The 21,763-nt window shown below is 44.8% G+C and overlaps 1 protein-coding gene across 1 annotated transcript; it reads left to right on the top strand.

The window, feature by feature from the left end:
* The first annotated feature begins 656 nt into the window (after positions 1 to 656).
* On the top strand, positions 657 to 21,759 carry CD63 (CD63 molecule). Its single transcript, XM_081181595.1, has 8 exons — positions 657 to 857; positions 2,213 to 2,293; positions 13,981 to 14,169; positions 15,258 to 15,332; positions 17,454 to 17,549; positions 19,507 to 19,641; positions 19,736 to 19,819; positions 21,039 to 21,759. Exons 1-8 carry the CDS (start codon positions 672 to 674, stop codon positions 21,102 to 21,104), a joined length of 912 nt encoding a protein of 303 aa, XP_081037721.1. The 5' UTR covers positions 657 to 671; the 3' UTR covers positions 21,105 to 21,759.
* The last annotated feature ends 4 nt before the right edge of the window (positions 21,760 to 21,763 follow it).

The raw sequence follows: 21,763 nt of genomic DNA, 5'->3' as shown, positions 1-21,763 counted from the left end.
GCGTATGTAACCTAAAGCATATGTAACCTAAAGCATATGTAACCCGAGGTACCACTGTATATTTGGAATCCATTCTTACAAATACAGTACTGTAATAGGTTAAGGTCTGGTGAAATACAGTAACAACCTTGTAAAGTATACATTTTGGGGGATTTCCCCCTTCCCCCTTTATTTTTCCTTTCTACAAGGGTTCCGTTTCTCTTTCTTTTCTTTACGTCTCACTATGTTCAGTGCGCATATAATCATGTACTGTTTGACCTTTCAGTGCAGAAATTTAAATTTGTTGTTTTGTCACTTGTTTGTCGCCTTGGGCAACTTTGGGAAGGCTCTATCCACCTCACCAATCCACAAATAAAACGCACACCTCCTCCTCCGGGGGAAGCAAATCCCACCAAGTCCAGAGTGTACAGAGAAACGACGGCACCCCCCCCCCCACCCCTACCGAGAGAAAAGCAGGGGACTTTTTCGGGGGGTTGCTAAGGCGGGCGGGGGTGGCAGCAACAAGTGAAAAGCGCAAGGGAAAGTGCGCGCTCGCGCCCAGCTAGCTGCCTTGTGGGGCCCCCGGAGTCCTTCCTTTCCTGTTGACTCCGACAGAGCCGCTTGTGGCTGAGCCCGGCCCCTTCCCCTGTCCCCCCCCCCCCGCCGCTCACACTTTCCCCCGTTTCCATCACATGACGGGCAGCTGGGAGGAGGGGGGGGGAAATGAGCCGAGTTCTGGAGAAGTGACGCGAGAGGCGGGTCCCGCCAGTATAAGACGCCCCGCCGACGCGGCGCTCCGCTCACTGCTGCCAAGTTGGGAAGCGCGCGCTGCTGTTTGTTGGCTTGACGGCCCTTGGGGACGAGGAAGTCGTTGGACGGTAAGAGAAGCAACACCCCCTCCCACCCCGAAAAAAAACCCCCAATGCAAACGACGAGAAGTTTCTCTTTTACCTGAGGGAGTGGAGCCTTCGCTCTGCGGGCGGGAAGCGCTTTTACGCGGAGAGGGAGAAACGCGGATTTGTGAGGGGCCTGAGGTGGCGCCTCAGGGTTGCTCAAAAACGGCCTTCTGGGGGATCTTTCCAAAAGTTCGACAACTATTTAAGAAATGCAGCTCAACAACTTTGCCCCCAAACCGAAAAAAGCTGAGAAACTTTCCTGTCACTGTTGGGAATATGGCAACCCTCCCCTCCGGGTCTGGAGTTTCCTTCCTCCCCTCGCCACGCCTTGAAGGCTCTTGAAATCTGGCTTTGCCTGGGGAGGAAGGGAAGGTTGGGGTGAGGTTGGGAGAGAGGAGCGTTTGCCCGCCGTCAGCCTTCGACGAACCCAGAAGCTGTTGCGGAAACTGCGAAGTTTTTTGCGGCTAAGGGAAAGGGTGGGCTGCTTCACACCGCCTAAAGAAAGAGACACTTTCCTCTTCCCCTTCCCCTCGCCGTAACGACGAGTATAGAGTTGGCCTTGTGTGTGTACTGCTGTTAAGGTTGCCATGTGACTGGCTGAGGGGGAGAAGAACGGGGCGGACTCCGGGGGTGGGGGGTGGGCAGCTGCCCCCACCTAAATCAAGTAAAAATAAAAATAAAAATGCTTAACTAAAAGTAGAAGGGGAGTTTTTAATGTCTGTTTTATCGTGTTTTTAATACTCTGTTGGGAGCCGCCCAGAGTGGCTGGGGAAACCAAGCCAGATGAGTGGGGTATAAATAATAAAATTATTATTATTATTATTATGGAAATTGTAGAAAGATTTTTGATGGGTTTTTCTGAGCGCGAGGGGTCAGAAGAAAGTAATTTTAGCTTTCGAATCTGCTAGGCAAAGGTTGATGACAAGTGGGTGTCCTGCCTCCCCCCCCCAAAAAAAAAAATCCTGGCTACCTGCCTCCTCCCCCCCCCCCCCGTAAATCCTGGTTACGCCCATGGGGTGGAGGGAACTGGGGCAGAGAAAGAAGGAAGGCCAGGCACAGTCCTGCTTCCTTTTAACAGTCTATTTCTGGGCTGATGCACTTGTGAAGGACTTTCCCTCCCTGGAGGGAGTTGTGTTTACAGTGACTGGGATCGTATCCGCTTTCTTCTCCCACGCACCCGTTCAAGGCTGACTCCTCCAAGCTTCCTGCTTTTCTCTCCCCCCCCCCAACTTCCCTTGTGTTTATAATCCCCACCTCCTCCTCTCTGATATGTACCTTCTGTGTCGTTTATGCTGCCTAAGTCTGTTGGTTCTGACTTTCTTTTTTAAACTTTGCAGGGACAGATACGCAAAATGGGGGTCGACGGTGGTATGAAATGTGTTAAATTCCTGGTTTTTTTCTTCAACTTCATTTTCTGGGTAAGTTGATTTGGAGGGCCTTTGGTGCTTGAAACGGCAAGGAGTAGCAGGTTACTTCTTGCCTACTTAAGAAAAAAACTCCTCAAAACTGGGGGGAAGGCGGTGTTCGTACAACAAAATTTATGTATCTTGACTGCTGGTATTTTCTATTTGGCAGAGAAGCTGGATAACGGGCTTATAGAGCCTTCACATGACTATTTTAAATTCTGTTCATTTTGTTTTAACTTTTTTTTTAACGGCTTGACTATACTCCTTGTAGGGGCTACTTGTTGCCAAAAGTCTCGGGCTTCTGTAAGCACTAGCAAACTTTCCTTCCAAGTTCTGCCGGACTTGAGAGGTAGTGTGTTTTGAAGAGTCTGACTTGGCTTCCTTGGTCTGTGTTACATTTTTATCAGGCTTTCCTGTAAATGATATAATCTGAGGCATATCTGAATTACATGGCTTAGTCTTCTCAAACCAGTAGCTGCCCTGGCTTCCTCTCAAAGACCCTGGGAGTTTAGCTTTAGAGATGCTGATAATCTTTCTAAAGAAACAGCTGGGGGCTTCACTGAGCTTTAGTCTTCCCCACATCTCACTTCTCCAGGATGGTTTGGGAGTCTGATAGACAAAACTGATGTTCCTGTTGATTGAGAAAATAGTAGTGATCTTTGTGTGTTACTCAGGTCTACAGGCACTCATGGTTTCGAGCAAGTAGCTTGCTTCCACACAACTGGAACACCCAGTGATTTGGCAAACCTAACTAGCATCAGTTGTTTGCAGTACTAGGGACTCCCTTTCAGACAACTGTGTTCCATGTGTGTTAAAGAGCAGAGCTAGTATGTGCAAGAAATGTGTGAACCAGGCTAATATAAGTATTGAATGTGAATGTTTGTTTAATCCTCCTCCCCGCTTGGGAATAGGAAGTCTGGAAATCACTGTCCAGAAATGCTCCTATTTGTCCTTCAAGGGTGCATCCAGCCATTGGCTCCATGACCCTGGGATGTTTTGCATGCAGGTTGGTGATTGCCTAGTAGCAAATGTGATTAATGCCAACGGGCAGTTCAATAAACAAGTACACTGGTTTTCATTGGTTATCTGGCACTTTCTAGGAGGGAAAAGGGTTAATGGGTTCTTGTCATTCATAGAATCATAGTGTTGGAAGGGACCCAAGGGTCATCTAGTCCAACTCCCTGTAAAAAAAGTATATGGAATGCAAGGTATGCAGCATGTGGTGTGTATTAGAAAATAAATAACAAACTTTCTTTAAGGACCAGTTCAGTCCTACTGCCTCTTAAACAGAGATGTCAGCTCCTGGGGGCCAGCCCTTTGGGGACCCCTAAATATTTTTGAGGTTGGGCCCCTCGATGTCCAAAAAGGGCAGTGTGACGACTCCTCCTGCTGCCACGGAAGAGGAGAGTCGAAGCAGCCTCCCACTGGTGTTGGTACCAGCAGGAGCCGTCCACTTGCCGCATTTGGCTCCGCCCCAGCTCCTCCTGAAGTCATGACATAGATGCCATGCGTGGTATCACACACTCAACATTGCTCCCCCTCCCAATCACCCTCAGAAGCTGGCAGGGTACAAATTATTATCATCATCATCATCTTTGCTCTTAAAGCTGTGTGGGTGAAGGACTTTGCTTGTACCACGCCAGCTGTCATGGTGGTCTAGGACTAGTGGGGACTGACATATCTACATATAGTGAACAGCAGCTTCTGGTGGTGGAACAAAGCAGACAGGGTTCCTTTGCAATGCCTTCTGTACTCTGGAAGGTGAGGTCAGGGTCTTAATGCACTTTTAATAATGCAGGATGAATCACCCACCCACATGAAATTTGTGGAAACGGCCTTCCTGTTGCTCAACAGCAGTGCCCACCTCACTGCTCCTTACAGACACCAGCTATTGCTCAGTCTCTGACAAAATTCCTGTGTTGCATGGAGCCAGGGGTAGTCAGCTTGCTGCCTTCCATATAATTCCCACTTCTCATCAGCCCCAGCCATTATGACCAGTGGTCAGGTCTATTGAATTCATTAACTGCTTCTCACAACAGAATGCTCCAATGCAGTCTAGAAGAATAAGGAGCTGTAGTCCAGCAACATCTGGAGGGAACCACATTAACTACCCTGCCATCAATTTAGTATGGGAGCCAGGAAAGAGGATAAACCTAAAAACAGAGGATGGAAGACTTCCAGTGGAATTGGAAGAGGCTTCGCTTGGGTGTCAGGAATCATGGACAGAATTTTTAGTGATGCCCTGTGATGGGTTCAGCATACAAGGGAAATATTTTTCTCCTTTCTCTTGATTGTTTCTCCCTTGGCACTGGAACAGCCTTTCTCAACCCTGGGTCCCCAGATGTTGTTGGACTGCAACTCCCATCACCCCTAGCTAGCAGGACCAGTGGTTAGGAATGATGGGAGTTGTAGTTCAACAACATCTGGGGAACCAAGGTTGAGAGAGGCTTCAGAATGGCAGGTGTGGCAAGGGTAGGAGCATCCGCTGAATGGATGAGTGGGGCGAAAAGAGTGAGAAGAGATTGGAGGAGATGATTTGCAGCAGGAGTGGGAAACTGGTTCCTTCAGGTGTTGCTGGGCTATGGGAAGAATTCAGCATCTCACTTAGATTATTGTTCCATCAAGGTAAGTATTTTGGCTTGCTTGATGGAAAACACACACACAGCCCTCTCCTCTCTCTCTGAACTGTTCCAGGGGCTTTCCCAAACTGCCCACCCTGAGCCAATTTTGGGAGCTGCATAAGGGGAGGAGGAGAAGCCAAATTGCAAAAGTGAAATCCCTTCCACAGGGCTTACATCGATGAGATTCGTTGGTTGAATCCTGCCTTCTGACTCCCATTCTGCTTGACATTGGCCATGGCAGATGAGGCTGACGAGAGTTGGATCACACCTGGAGGACCACTGGCTTCCCGTCCCTGGCTTAGAATCATGATAAGCAGTTATTTCTGGGGGGTGGCCACTTTTAAGAATTATTTGGTTGGGGTGGCAAGGCAAGAACAATTTCAGTTTCAATCTCTTATTTCTGTAGCTATGATGCAAACTGAAGCCTAAGATTTCTGGCATCTTGACCTGATCTCTAGTGGTGTCTGTCTGTCTCTGTGTGTCACATGATACCATATCACATGAATATAGCTAAACTGAAGGATGCATTCACCCAGCTATATTTGCCTACTTAACTTGCCTACATCAATTGACAAAGAAAATGTCCCACAAAGTAGTCAAGTCTTTTTGCATAGGATCCTCACCTCTTTCTCTTTTGCTTCTGGGCAGCAGCTGGGCATGGGGGTGGGCACAGCTGCCACCCACTGAAGGGATTGAATTGACTCAAAGGGCTCCTGTTGTTACTCCCTCTAAACCTGGGATGTTTTGGGATTATTCAGTAAACAAGAATGTTTTACATCTGTCTTGTTACACAGAGGTAAAACGTTCCTTGCCAGGTGCATCCTGTTGCTGCTATCAAGCTAATCACATTAATATCTGTAGTCAAAACAGCAACCCTGATGGGGTGTTATTATGCTGGGAAGAGGAGAACCAACTTTTTAAAAGTCACATGGCTTTAGTGTTGGAAAAAGATTGACTAGCTATGCTCACATTTTCACCTTTCTTTGTGTCACGCTGACCAGGTTCACACATGCTAAGGTGAACCATGAATTGGCATGAACATGCAAGTCTGTGGGCTCTGGGAGGTTATGCTGCAGGTACGTTGCTCCTCTGTCTTTTTGCTGCTGTGTCACAATGAGCTTAAGCCATGGTTTGGCTTAGCATCTTGCCTGGGCTTGTGGTTTAGCTCACCTCAGAAACCATGAGCTGTAACCTATTGTTACAACTCGTGGTTAGTCTGGAGAGCACCTAAGTCATGAACCTGAGTTCAGACAACACATTAATTCGAACCACAGCTTAGCTTAGTGTGGTACAGCAGCAAAATTTCGACTTGGGCAGAAGTGAAGCAGCTACAGTCTCCTCTGTAGGTGCCCATGCATCTGAGTTCAGTTGTGGTTTGGCTAAGTGTGACTTGCAAACCAAGTCAGTGTTTGTTTTGCCAGTCATAAAGATGGGCGAGTTAGCAACATGTTTGATTTCCCTGTTAAAGTGATCAGAATGGTAAATACAGCCTCTGCAAATGGAGAAGGGGTGGTAGTTACATGTAACTCTACTGAAGTTAAAGGATCTAGAATCCAAGCTCCATCCTGGACCCTAGAATCTGAAATGATTTGTTCACTTGTTCCTAGGTACACACCAAAACTTGAATTTCAAAAACCCCACTAATTCTAAGTTCTAAATGCGTGTTTCCATTAGTCTCAGGCAGTTTATCTTGTGGCTCATCTTTTCCACCAAGTTTTTCAGACTCTGAATCGCATGCTTCGAAATCTATAAAGTATACATACAAACTCCAAACTCATATTATATTTTAGGTCTTTCAAAATGTTATGTGATTAGTATTCGTTAGGATCCCACTATTCAACTAGAGCTGAAAGAACTGAGCTTTTCTCAAGTTTTCTGTTTTGCATGTAGAAACCATATGAAAATATAGGCTGTTGCCAGTTTGAACATACCAAATAAAAAAGTGTGTCGGCTTGCTATTGTTAGGATGCCGCTTGGTGCGATCTGTGTTATGAAACAAGCCAGGAAGTGGCAGAAACTGTGGCTTCGCCCCTGCTTGGGTAACGGAACTGCAGTGTGAAGCATTTCCTGGGTTCGGAGGGGGGACCTTCTGTATGTGCTCCTTTTATATTAAATATTCTCATATTTGGCCTAGCTGCTGCTGTGCCTTAAATACCAAAGCTATCAGGATTGTTTTATGCATGTCTCCTCTCTTCAGTGGCAGTAGTGTAACTATTTTAGCTATGATAGCCAGCTCAGCTAGAGTCCTGGGGAACCTTAAGGATTAACCACCTCATTGTGTCATGTTTTGTTCGGTGGAGCCTTATTTGCCACACCCAGAAGTTTTATCCTCAGGCTATTTATTTTGTTAAGCAATCGCATTTCTATCCCTTCAAGGAGCTCAGGCAATGTCCGTGGTTCTCCCTTTGTTTTACCCTGTTAGTCATTCATCCCATACTTTTAAATGCATTTCATCATGGCTTTCCAAATTGCAAAATGTCGGGGGCTTTTTAAAAAGTATATTTGTTGCACTAGGGCGACAAAGCACTTTAATGTCCCAGCATGCACTTCAGTCCCTCTCACAAAGTCTGGAGGAACTCTATATATTTACGTTTATTCATCTCGCCTTACCAATTCTTCACCAATGAAAAGTGGGCCACTCACACCCACCTTGATTGGGTCTCATTTACACCTGTCTCTGTACACCTGATCTCTGAATTGCTGGTCTTTGTGTCCTAATTTTTGTAAACATTTCTTCCTCTGTATGTATGTGAGTGAGAGAGATGAATATACCTTACCAGTTCAGGACAACTCTTCATGTATCCGGCATAGTAGGCTGCAAATCACAAAAGCTTATTTAAAAGATGCCACAAGACCTTGCTTTCTTCCGATTACCAATGTGAGAAATGGAGGGAACTGACTTGGCACTGCTTGTGAAAACACCCCCATGTTATAAAAACAATTATGCTTGGAGTTACCATATGGTTCAGGAAGGATGAGGTGGGGAAATGTGTGTTTGGACTAGGACTACTTGCAGAAATTGGACTTCCGGGTTGGCGCGATCTGGAAATGGCGGATTCCCTCCGAGCTGCGGAGGGAATCGGCTCAACTGAGGACGGGTCTTGCCGCGCCGGCGACGCGGGGACCCTCAAAAACCGCAGGCGCTGAAGCCTGCGGACTGAAGACTCGGTGGGCACCTTAAGCGCCCCCCCGATTCACGAAGAGCCTTTTTAAAGGCTGCGGAGAGGATACGGAGGGTGGCGTGGTGCTGAGAGTCGATCGCTACCTCGGTTGAGCGAAGCCGCGAGCCATGACTGGAGAGCGGTGATTCCCTTCCTTGAAATTCGGACTGAAAAGAACAACCCGTGAGTAAAACGGAATTGGACTTTATGAATATTATCCCGTGAATTTGAGACGACCGGGGTGTGTGCTAAAAGGAAGTCCGCACCCCCCCTTCTTGCAGACGATCTAAAGCAACGATATAAGAACTAAGCTGGAGTGCCTACCCTTTGTGGGGTGAGTTGAAAAAGACATTAACTTCCAAGATTTGGCAAAAAGAAATTTTGAGCTGGAGAGTGGAGTGTTGGAAGCTTTCTTTCAGTTGTAAACAACCCCCCCCCCTCCCGGGCCCGGGAGCGTCCTGCTTTTGAGCTTGTGGAAGAGGTGCGGAGTTTGACAGCTGTCAAAGCTGTCAAACGGACAATTTAAGTGGAAAAATCGTTATTTAAGATCCCTCTGGATTAAAATGAGTTGCAATTGAGTTAAAATTGTTGGAAACAAAGTAATAACAATAAGTTGGAGGATTGTTGGAGAAAGATTACTAAGTAACTAGATTCCCTCTAGGGGGAATTCTGTGAAATTACAATGGCTGTGGATGGAAAGTTACTAGTGGAAATCGAAAGAATGTTTCATCTGGTGGGAGTCTTACAAGAGCAGAGTCTGGCTATGAATAAACAACTCATGACCTTGACTTCTGGAACAAGCAGCTCTGCTGAATGTATTGAGGACCTGGATGAGAAAGAATCCACAGCTGAATAGGAAATGATATCTAAAGAAGTGGAAGAGACTAAACAAGAAAAAGAGAAAGTAAAGTTGGAAAGTACCAACCAGAAGCTGACATCTGTGGAATATAAACAAGGAGACTTTTGGATTACATCTAACACAAATCTGCGAAAGATGCAAAAGATGAAGGAGGAGGCCCCGGGAGTTTATGGAACACAGGAACTTAAAAGAAAGAAATATGATGGGGGCCTCCACCTTGACTTTGACTCTGAAGAGGCAGACTTTGTGGAAATTTTCCAGCAGCTGTTTCCAAATGTTCTTGTGGGAAGAGAATATGGTTGGATGGTGACAGAACTTTTTCGAGACTCGACGACCGACATAAAGGATTACCAACAAGACCGGCGGAGAGGGACTGAAAGAGACTTGAAAGCCTCGGACGTGAGGAACCCAGGCTAAGAACTGATATTTTGGATATGTACTGGGAAGGGACGAAAACCGGGGATGGGAGGGAGGGAAGAATAGAACTGCAAAAACCTTTGGGTTTAGTTAATATGACTTTTATTTAAGACAAATTGGGAAATCAATGGAAGAGAACTTGAGTCCAACTTAGAAAAAAATTACTTTTTTTTATTTATAAAAGAGGTAATTTTAAGATGATTAAGAAGAGAAATACCAATTTGCTGACACAATTCTGGGAATGGGGATGCATGAAGGGGGGTGGGGGGAAGTCAGGGAACAAGGTTAGGAAAGTAGGATTTTCTGAAATTATACATGTTTTTTGCCTTTTGTCTTTTTTGTGTGTATTTGTCTTTATAAAAGGTGAAAAACCAATAAAAATTTCTATTAAAAAAAAAAAGGACTACTTGCAGAAATTGGCTTAGACTGGGGTTTTTTGTTGCTGGTGTTGTTGGCCTACGGTGCGCTTAGCTGCCTTTCGCGTTTCCACTTCCTGTGCCTTGGGAAAGCATGCTTTCCCCAGAAAACATTAACCCGAGTCGGCATATGATCATTGGGGTTGATGGGATGGTTTGCTTTGGTCTAATGTAAACAGCAGCCAGATGTCCCTTGGATCTGCTGGAAGAGACTTATGAAGGAACAAAGATATTAGCCTGGAGGGTGTGTCTTGGGGGCAGAAAGCCAGTAATTCCTGCTTTCTGTGGTGACTGCTGCTCCAGAAAAGGTTTCCAGCATAAAATGCCCTATTGTTGAGTCCAGGCGACATTTTCCTTCTGTAACATGAACAGGAAACGGTGTGACAGAAGAGATAGCAAATAATGAGACTGCTTAGTCTTAGCGTAACCCTTCCTGATTTTGTGAACAATTGCTGTACTGCCTGCTCTGTGGCCTGTTTACCGCAGCACTTTGGGTGGGATTTGGCACAGGAATCACGTGGAGGTTATACAGAACAGCCCAGCTGCAGAGAGCAAGTGAAGTCGGAGGAGGGATTTCTGGAGACACCCTAAAGCTTATTCTTGCACGCAGAAACTCACTAAAAGCTTTTGAACCATGTGCACCCCTCACGCCTGCTGCAATGAGGCAAATAATAAAAACCATTTTCTTTTGACACTGGCTGTTTGTCTCCAGGAAGGAAAGGGGGAAATTGCATGTGTGGCTGAACCACTCCTGCAAGACAAACGGGCATCGCCCTGTTTTTAGTGCCTCCCAACAGTTTCTGCGTTCTCTGGTGCTCTTTTGTGAACACCCCTCCATCCATCCATCCACATACATACCCACCTCACATCAGAGTTAGCCGATTTCCCCCTCATATTGAGCCAGTGGGAATATCCACAACTTGCCACCAGAGTTTTCCCCTTGCGAGTGGTGGTGGTCATGGATCTATGCTGATCTGCCTGCAAGTTCAAAGCTTGCTGTGGGTAATCTGGAAACTGGGCTTGGGCCTCTTTGCCTTAGGTGGATCCACCCTGCTGTGATAGGGCAAGGTAAATATCAGCTCCAGGAAATGCAGCACCTATTTGGGAACTGGGTGGGAATTTGACCCTACAGCTGTGCTGACTCAGCCCTGAGCTGGGTTCCTTCATCTGATCTTGCTTATAATGGTCTCTGTTAACTCTGACTCTCTTGGTGCCTCTCTCTGATAAATAACTGCCCCGTTAAGACTATCTTGCTACAGTTGTCATTCTTCTGTTTTGGTCTCTCTTTCTCATATATGTGACCTGCTGCCAAATCTACAGTAACTTGTGGGTGGCAATTTGATGCTACTGCACATGGTATCAGTGCCAAAGTGCCATGAATTAACGTACCCTGCCATTTTTAAGCTGATATATTTTATTGAATGTTCATAAAGTTTCACATAAACATTCCAATACATAATAGGTTATTATTGTATAACAATAATACAATAGTATCCAATTCCTTCTGTTGCTCATAGTTCACGTCCTGCTCACGAATTCAACATGCTAGAATATTTCTTTACATTATCCAAAAGAAGGCTTCTGTTCTTCCATAAAACAATTCCCCATAGTCCATCATTTTACTTATCCATTCTTATTTGGTGGGAAATTCTCCCATCTTTCCATTTTTATGCATAAAGAATCCTAGCTGCTGTCATTACATACATAAACAACTTAATTGTTTTTTATTGAACTTCTCTCCCTATAATCCCTACCCTCTCTTTTTTTAAACAAACAAACAGCAGCTTTGGTTTGCTCTGGACTGTTAATTATGGTGACCCTATTATCATAACTGCACTTTGCTAGTATATCTTTCAAGTAAAAGAGCAAGCAAGCAGGGCATGTTTAAAAAGCATGTGACCAGGCCCAAACTGCACCCAGTTGCAACATACCAATGTGCTCCTTCCCTTCTCATTCCTCCATATTCACAGACCCTGAGAGTAAATGTTACTTAATGAGTTATCTTTTTTGAAAGAAAGAAATAAAAATGGCTTGGTCATGAAAGCCACAAGGACAGGATATTGCAGAATAAGCGTACACAGCATCTGGGGTGGAGAAGCCTTTTATAATCAGCCTGTTTGGATTAGGGAAAGGCAGGCTGTGAGCCTTGTGGAAATGGAGGTGTTTTTAAGAACACAAGTGTGTCACTTTTACCTGTGAATGTTGGGAAGGTATGCCTTCGATAGTATTAAAACTCTAGGACAGGCTTCCTCAACCTCGGCCCTCCAGATGTTTTGAGACTACAATTCCCACCATCCCTGACCACTGGTCCTGCTAGCTGGGGATCATGGGAGTTGTAGGCCAAAAACATCTGGAGGGCCGAGGTTGAGGAAGCCTGCTCTAGGAGCTGAATTCATCTCTATTCAGTATTAAGGGCCTACACGCTTAGAACCATGTAAGGCAGAGATAGGAAACTTGTAATGCCCTCCAGATGTTACACTCCACCTGTGATCACTGGCCATGCTGGCTGGGACTGATGGGTATCGGAGTCCAACAACATCTGGAGGGCTGCAGGTTCCCCATCTCTGATGTAAGGGGAGAGCAGTGCAGAGGCATATTTGCTATCCCCATCCCCTTCTGTCATAGTCCCAGGAGCCTGGACCCGCAACCCCCCACCCCCATGCCTTTGAGCCCCGTTTATGTGCTGGGGGAGACCTGCTCTTACTTGGCTCCCTGCTAAGTTTAGAACTTCAGACACACAGGCTTCTAAACTGTGTGGGGAGCAGAGAATGCCAATCTCCCTGCTGAAGACCTTCACCCTCTGAATACATGGTAGATGGTGGGACAAGACAATGAGGATGCGATATGAGTCCTTTAACACCTGATAGCACTTTCCACCCCTCCTAATTCAGATGCCTTATTGCTGGCAGAAACACTTGGTGGAACCTGCATTTAAACATGGATGCAGCAGGGTTTGAAATTAGCAGGGCGCCAGGCAAATTTCGTGCCTAAAGTTTCTCCATTTGCGAACGCTGTGGGTTAAACCACAGGGCCTAGGACTTGCCAAACAGAAGGTCGGTGGTTCAAATCCCCATGACGGAGTGAGCTCCCGTTGCTCGGTCCCTGCTTCTGCCAACCTAGCAGTTCGAAAGCACATCAAAGTGCAAGTAGATAAATAGGTACTGCTCCAGCAGGAAGGTAAACGGTATTTCCGTGCGTTGCTCTGGTTCACCTTAGTCAGGCTGGCCATATGACCCGGAAGCTGTACATCGGCTCCCTCGGCCAATAAAGCAAGATGAGCGCCGCAACCCCAGAGTCGGTCACGACTGGACCTAATGGTCAGGGGTCCCTTTACCTTTACCTAAAAAAAGTGGCTGCCATTTTTTGTGCCTGGCACACTCAAGGATTACTGAAATGTATGTGCTTTGAACCCTCACAGTGTATGTTAAGGATAGGCAATATGTTAAGGAGTTTAACAACAAACAGTAGAGTGTTTTGAATACTGAAGTATGGTATTTTTATTTATTTATTTTTTGCAGACAGCAAATTAAACAGTATTAACTGTTTTAACAATGTATGTTAAAAATGTCATATTAACAATGTGTCACTTATATGAATTGCATATTGGTTCAGGATTATCAAAATAAAATGTTGCCGACCCCCCTCCCCAAAATGGTGACTAGACAATCTGTTTTGGCGCCCACAACCCAGGTCCAAGGAGCCATTTGGCTCCTAGCTTTTCTACCCTGCTTTCTAACACTGCATGGATGGTGTATTTGAGCCCAGCTTTAGTTGTTAACAGACTGTTACCCCCTTGTTGCTTATTACGAAGCTTTGCTGAAGTATTGTCTTGACATCTTCCTTTTTATTTGAAACCACGATGCACACCTTAAGGTCAAATCAGTGGTGATTTCACACTGCAGAGTAGCTGGCAGTGCAAATTTTACTTCAGAATGAAAAGCAAATGTTAACTCTGTTCTAGTGTCTTGTAGTAAACAATACCTGTAAAGTTTTTTGTACTTTGATTTCATTATATGTGTTGGAAGCCACCCAGAGTTATATATTATCTATAATATATAAATAAAATAAACAGAATAAATAATAAAATTATTATTAGTTATTATCCCCCCCTTTGGTGCAATTGTGAATCTTGATGCAATATTCTGCCCGACTCCAGTGGTGCAGTTCTTCTGTTGGTTATGCATGGACAATTCCGCCACTAATGGTTGGTTTCTCTTCCACACAGCTCTGCGGCATTGCTCTGATCGCCTTGGGCATTTATGTACAGATTGAACTCAAACACACCCTGGTGATGACCAGCGCCTCTGCTTCAGGCCCTCCCATTGTCATCCTGGCTGTTGGAGTTATAGTCTTCTTCATCTCCTTCTTTGGCTGCTGCGGAGCGTTAAAGGAGAACTACTGCATGGTCACCACGGTGAGGAGAATGAAGGGGAGCTAGGCACTGGAATCGCAGGGTGGGAAGCTGAACTCTTAGATCTGACTGGCTGGAGGGAGCTAATATAGCTTAGTAGTTGGGACTGCAGCCTCTAAAGTTCCATCTAATCCAGGCACCTGAGCCTTTTGCACCCCACCCTTTCTAGAGCTTGAGAAATTGAAAGCAGTAAGGATAGCGAATAAACCAGGCATAGGCAACCTTCGGCCCTCCAGATGTTTTGGACTACAATTCCCATCATCCCTGACCACTGGTCTTGTTAGCTAGGGATCATGGGAGTTGTAGGCCAAAACATCTGGAGGGCCGAAGGTTGCCTATGCCTGGAATAAGCCGTGCTTGCCAAGTACATAAGTTACGCTTCGTTTTACTGCTGATCTAAGACCTGTGTTGTTAACCTTGCCCTGCTACAGGTCTCAAAACCATCTTGCCCAGGGGTAGTCAATATGTTGCTCTCCATATGTTGTGCTACGGCTACCACCAGCATGATAACGTTTTCATAATTTTTGATCACGAAACATGGGTTGTGTGTGCGTGTGCGCACGCTATGCAGAAATCACAAAGCAGGAAAAACAATGAAGCCAGCCAATGTCTCTACATACTTCATCCTTATTTAAGACATTGTGATACTTCAATATATTGCAATGTTTAGCTGTCGCTCAGACCTAGCCTCAGTTAGCATGGCCAATGGGTGTTCAGGGACATTGGGAGTTGGGGGGCACCACATTGGCAACTACTGTTCTAGCTTGTTGTCATCGTTTCCCATTTTGAATATTGGGAGTCAGGATGGGGCAAATCACTGGCTTCACAGAACAGATTTGATAGGCTTTGAATAAGAATGGGTTCTGTCTCCTCTGGCTGGCTAGGCCACTGCAGACAACAGGGCGGGAGAGTTATTTAGGCAAAGCTCTCCTTTTCAGAGGTAGGGCTGCTTCTTAAGTGGACACAGTCTTTGCTGTCAGAAGGTGAGATTCATATGAATAAGGGTGAAGGCCCAAAATGAAGGGTGGCAGTGAGGCTGGGATCAACAAGCACTCCATAGATATTATTAACAATTGCATTTCCTTCAATAGTTTGCTGTGTTGCTGACACTGATCTTCCTGGTGGAGATTGCAGCTGCCATTGCTGGCTACATCTACAAAGATGAGGTAAGAGATGCCTCTGGGTCCCATGGTTGTGGGTAAAGGGTGGTTCTGCTGTTATCTCCAGATGTTTGCTGCAACCCCCTGGAGCAGTGGTAGCCAACATGGGGGTCTCCAGAGGTTTTTTTCTTCCATATTTTTTTATTGATTTCAGAGGTTTTACAAATTTACTTAAATTTCAATATGTTTTACTTAGAATTTTGACTTTTTAAATTTTTTATTCAATTTTCTGTTTTACAATTTAGGATATTCATTTAGACAACTTCAAAATATCAGTGACTTCCCTTCTCTTTCCATGGTTCATTTTGCATAGCATAAACCCCTGCCTGTTTTATATAAACTAAACCATTCAGTATTTCATTTCCACTTCCATCAGAACTTATTTACACTGTTGAATTTATCTTAACGTTGCCAGTGTTTTCAAGTGTACACAATTTCCCCCATATATTCAATAAACATTTTCCAATCTTCTTTAAATGTATTTTCTTCTCGTTCTCTTATTCTATATGTTAGATCCGCAAGCTGCGCACATACCATCAGTTTAAGTTGCTACTCTTCTTTGGTTGGGACCTCGCTCGTTTTCCATTTTTGGTCTAACAAAACACAGGCCGCCGTAGTGGCATACATAAATAACGTTTTTTTTAAAATAAAATTTACTTCCCACCCTTACCTCCATGATGTTTTTATTCCCACACTTTATCTACTGCTTTATATAACATATTTTTATCTGATACAATTATCCTCAATTTCACTTATCATTGTTTTCTTTCCGCTGCTTGTAATTCAAACCCTGCCCACTTTTTTTTAACTAGAATAACTTGTTAAAATAAAGTTTCTTTAGTCACATGCAGACACTTGTTATCAAGATTCAGTCATCATAGTTCAAGTGTCAGACAATTAAACAAATCACTTCTTCCAAACATGGCACAAGAAGTTGACCCCATCAAAGCAGGCCACAAAATTTAAGCGTTTGTTTGGATGATGTTCTTCCATACATGTTGAGCTTCTTCAGGTAGCAGTCTTATTGAGTGAAATAATAGAAGCATTATTCTTGTATGTGTGTGTTTTCTCAATGTCTGTTAAATGTCAGATTTGATCCAAAGGCTTCCTCTTGCTTCCATTTGCTCCTGGCGGGCTTACGCCAGGTCCAGCTTCTTCTGCGTGACCGCCAGCTGGTCCTGCAACCGCTTCTTCTGCCAGTCGAGGTAGCGCCTCCGCGCCGTTTGCCTGCCAACCCACCAGCAGCCCCGAAGCGAAGGCCAGCACTGCCACCTTCACAGAGCGCTCTGAGCGCAGCGCCATGTTTCCCCCCCGCCCACGTTTTAATTTGACTGTAGCAGTTCTTCAGAGGGTCTCCACTCTTCCATAAACAGTTTGTCACTTTGATCTGCTATTTCATAATTTCCACATAGTCCATTAAACTTTTGAAGTCATTCCTCTTTGGTTAGTACCTCTCCTCCTTTCCATTTCTGCGTGTACAGGATTCTGGCTGCTGCTGTTGTTGCATAAATGAATAGTTGAACCATCCTTTTTGGGACCTCCATCCCTATTATCTTTGGTAGAAAAGCTTCGGGGCTTTTGGGAATAACCAACTTGAATTTTTTTCTTCAATTCATTATGTATCATTTCCCAAAAGTCTTTAGCGTTTTATACATGTCCACTACATAGAATAAAATGACCCTTCAGCATGTTTGCATTCCCAACATTTATTTGACACATTCTTACACATCTTAGCCAGTTTGTTTGGTCAGCAGGTGATTTTTAGCTAGAACATCCCTCGCTTCTGCCATTGGCCCTCCTGGATGAGGTTGATGAGAGTTGAGAGTCCCAGCAACAAATAGAAGTTGTATGTTGGCCACACCTGCCCTAGAGAGAGATAGGCAGAGGGAATATCTAAAGAGAAACACTTTTTTTTTAAATCACTGGATTGACCCTGAGATTGAAGACCATCGCTAGAGAATTCATCCAGAAGTTCCTCATGTTCTCATAAGGGGAGGAACTTCCTCAGGCACGCTTAATTTACCCATGTTTTTGGTCTTGGCTAAATCTTAAGGAGGCTTAGTCACCCTCATCAGATGTCCTAAATTTAATTCTTCCCTTTCCTTTTCTGCTTGCTTCCTCTTCCAGATCAAAACGGTGATTGACAAAGAAATCAGGGCAGAAATAGCAGTCTACAAAAGTAATAAAGAAGTTAAGAATTTGTTGGATGACATGCAGCAGAAGGTGAGTGTAACATAGAAGGCCTGCTTCCTAGATCTAATTGTTGGGGAGGCAGTGCTGGCAGGGGATCGTCCTTGTTTTCTGATGGCATCTTCTGCTAAGAGCTGGGAACAAAACCCCACCCATAATTTGAAGGGTAACTTTGAACATTTTCAAGGGCCAAGGTGTACCCAATGGGATTCTTCACTTCTCGGCAGATCCCCATGTCATATCACAGACTCCTTCTGAAAGTGCCCTTAGTATTATAATAGTTTTGCCAAGCAAAGCTGTCTTGGAGATATGGATCTGTTGGTACATTAGATCCTCCCATTTTAAAAATGGCATTGTTGTGTTAATATCCCCCCTTTCCTCTTTAAAGACAGTAAGTCAACCACTGAAAGGTTGAATCAGTGCTGGGGTGGAATCAGTGGCCATGGTGCATGTTGGTGCCAGTGACATGGGGAAATAAATGGAAGGTCCTGGAAGCAAAGTCTAAGTTGTTAGGTAGGTTGTAGAAAGCCAGGGCCTTCAAGGTAGATTCCTCTGAAATGCTGCTGGTTCCACACAAGAGATTGCTTTCTGAAACCTTTGTCTACACAAGCAAGCAGGTACAACCAGGCAGAAATGGCCCAGTTTCTTTTGGGGTGGCAATAACGGCTTTGTAACACTGCAAAAAAACAACAACAATGAAAAAGGAGTTAGATTAAATCACTATAAATTGGTGATTCAGAGGTTTAATTTGAAATCAAGCTGGATTTGGTATCTCTGGTAACCTCTCTGTTAATGTTGGTTGTATGATCCGTATTGTTTTATTGGTACTGTTGCTGCAGATTTGTTATGGCCTTTGGCTAAAACAATAAACTTACATTGATTGGTATATGTAAATGGACAATTGCCAACAAAGACCAATAGAAGTCACATTTGAATTCAAAAAAAGAAACTTCCCGAAAATGAGAGGTATAGTAAAAAGACGGTGAAAGGGAACCTGGTGGCAATGGCGTAGCACGGGGGGTGCAGGGGGGGCCGGCCGCACCGGGCGCAACATCTGGGGGTTAGGGTTAGGGGGCGCAAATCCACGGGTTAGGGGGCGCAAATTACTTGCCTTGCCCCGGGTGCTGACAACCCACGCTACGCCACTGCCTGGTGGAGATAGTTGTTCTTCAACAGTATGCTATTTTCATGGTTGACAATCTACATAATTGATAAAGAGGATGGGTGCAAAGCAGAATGGACGACCAGAAGAAATTAGACTCTATCAAGACGAATGACGGTGCAGCCCCTGTACTGGTTTTTGACGAAATTGAAGCTGCCATCAGTGCAGATGAGATGGCGAAATAACAAAGAAATAACAGATAAATGTTTTAGAAAAGGGCAACCAAAATTATCAAGGCAGCGGCGCAATTCGCCTACGGTGAATAGTTATGATGTGGTGCTTTTCAGTTTTGAAAAAGGCTACTAAGGAGGGGACATGTGTACATTGATGCCTGGTGTGGAGAAGGAGAATGGAGAAGCTTTTCTGTCTTATGACATAAGAAATCAAGAGACATCCAATGGAGCTGATCATTGGACTATTCAGGGTGGACAAAAAGTACATACTCTGCATGCCTCTGAATATCAGTTTTTGGGAATCACAAGTGGGAAGAGAGTGCTTGCCCGCTTCCTATGGGTATCTAATTGGCCGCAGTGATAGTAGTAGGCTGTTGAACTATACTGGGTCTTTGGCTTGATCCAGGAAGGCTCTTACTCTGTTATTAAAGGCTGTTGAACTTGAACCTGGATTCAGTGATTCAACAGGTAGTTTTGTGCAGATCACTACAGTTGCCCTCTGTTCCCTATTTGCAAAATGGGAGTGATGGATGGATTACCATGCAGAATACTTGGGTATGTTAAGGAAATGTTCTCCGTTCTGGGAGTTAACAATCCCTGTTGGCCTGGAAGATACTAATCTCTCTCTCCCACCCTCATCTCTCTCCAATTGTAGTATAGCTGTTGTGGAGCCTCCAATTACACGGATTGGTTTAACGGAACTACGCCCTCAAATATACCTCCATCCTGCTGCAAACACAATGACACCGATTGCCAAAGTAATCCAACCGTAGAAAAAATCAACCAGGAGGTATGAATGGATGAGTGCTGGGGAAGGAGAGCTTTGTTCCCAGCATGAGGGTTTGGGCGGATGCTATAAAACCTTGTTCCCTCTCTCCCTGCAGGGCTGTGTAACAAAAATAGAAGCCTGGTTGAGAAAACACATCATCATTGTGGCTGGAGTGGCATTAGGCATTGCCTTCTTTGAGGTACCAAGAATTATAATAGATTATGGGGAACTGTGGGTGGGTGGCTGGGCGCGCATGCACGCACATCTGCACCATGATGTTGTTACGCTGGGGCAAACTAGTAACTACAGATCTGTCTCTACTCAGTGCTTTTCTTTTTTAAAAAGAAGTTTTGACATTAACATTTGAATCTTTCAACCCGGATAAGTGATCTGGGTTAAATATTTCCATCATCCTGGATTTTAGTATCTTTAGTTAGCAGCAATGGAATCTGCAGGACTCTGAAACCCAACTTTTGGCTTCTGGGCAAGCCTGCTTTTGGGACTTCACCCAAGCATTGCCCACCTATTTCTCCAGAGTTTTGTTCACAGTCTTAAAAGGTTTAGAAATGGAGAAGATACTTGAACTTGGCACCATAGGTCCATGTAGAACTTGTGATTCAGTAATCCAATGTGCATCTGATGTACACAGAGTGTTGCGTTGTATCCTGTGTCCCATCTGTATTGCTGACTAGCAGACTAGTGTGTAGTGTTAAGCTGCGAAGTAATGCTATTGGTGTTCTGCAGAGCTCTCCCATGCCACTTTGCTCCAGCTCAGAATATTCCCCCAGCTTGTCAAGTCTATACTGTGGGCGGTAGAAATGTGTTGGCCCACGTTTGATTCACTTAAGCAAATTGCAAGCACTGGAGAAATACCGGTACTGCTTGCTGTCATTACAACCGTGGTGGATTGTGCCCTTCATTTGGCAGTCTAGTGCAGAGCTCGGGGCATGGGGATTGTTACGGGGAAATGGGCTACCTGAGTAAACAAAAGTAGCTTGTGAGCTATATAACTGGTTCCTGTGGCATGTGCATACCGAAGGAGGCCATTTCAGGCTTGAGCTGTTTGGACTTTAGAAGGATTGCCTTGCTGCCAGTTCCCCTTTGCAGGCAAGTTATGACTGCCTAAACAATCACCTGAAGTGGAGACCTAAAGGACTGTAGCTCAGTAGGGGAGTATCTGCTTTGCATGCAGAAAGTAAGCAAATAACGGCTCTGCATGTAAAAGTTAAGCAAATTTGGTGGTGCATTTCAAAGAGCTGAGCAGGAGAAATTTCCTGCACACGCGCACCCTAGGAAAGGATGGGAGAAGTGGTTGCATGGCCCCTATTCCTTGTAGGGCCACTGTGTAGTGAAACATTCACTTACTTGCAAATTACACCTCACAGCTGATACAATTTTCTTGTAACTTCTTTCCTCAGCTCCTGGGCATCATTTTTGCTTGTTGTCTCATGAAAGGAATCCGCAGTGGCTACGAGGTTATGTAGCCACATCTCATCTTATCACATCACATCTGGTTACTGCAGCAGCAATCACAGAACCCCTGGGATATTTCTGTCTCCTTTTTCTGGGGGTGCAACTGACCATTATATATGCCTGTAGAACAGGCGCTGGGTGAATGTCTCCTCTTCTGTTCCCTTTCTTGAACACATATGCCGCCCTCCCAAGGATTCACACGTTGCCTTATCTCCCCCCGCCCCAATCCCCTAATGGGATGTTTCCCTCAAAGTTCCTATCTTCTGTGCCTCATTCAACACTCCATTCCTACTTCAAAAGTTGCATTAGCTTTCATGCTATACTTCACGATCTAGTGAGCATCTTGTGATACACGACTGCTATTGTATTCCAGCAAATTTTCTTAGTCCCTTTCATAGGCCTGAGCAAGAACCTTTGAACTTTCGCTTCTCCCAGATTCAATCTTCAAGACTTCTGGACCTGCAGCATTTCCCCCCGACACCTCACCTAATAAGTAGACTGCTATATACTTTAGGATGCTCCTTTTTTCCCCCTTGGAAAGACTGTCTGTTTAATCAAGTGAGCATAGTTGTTTTGGAAACCACAACGGGATGGAAAATTGTGGGGATTTTGTTTTTTTAGCCAGTAATTCATTATTTGGAAAATAAAGACATTGTTTCTCCCATGTGTT

This window comes from Podarcis bocagei, assembly GCF_964188305.1.
Source record: "Podarcis bocagei genome assembly, chromosome: 2".
Taxonomy (NCBI): Eukaryota; Metazoa; Chordata; class Lepidosauria; order Squamata; family Lacertidae; genus Podarcis; species Podarcis bocagei.
The sequence above is the reverse complement of the archived record's forward strand: the minus strand, read 5'-3'. Positions and strand labels throughout refer to the sequence as shown.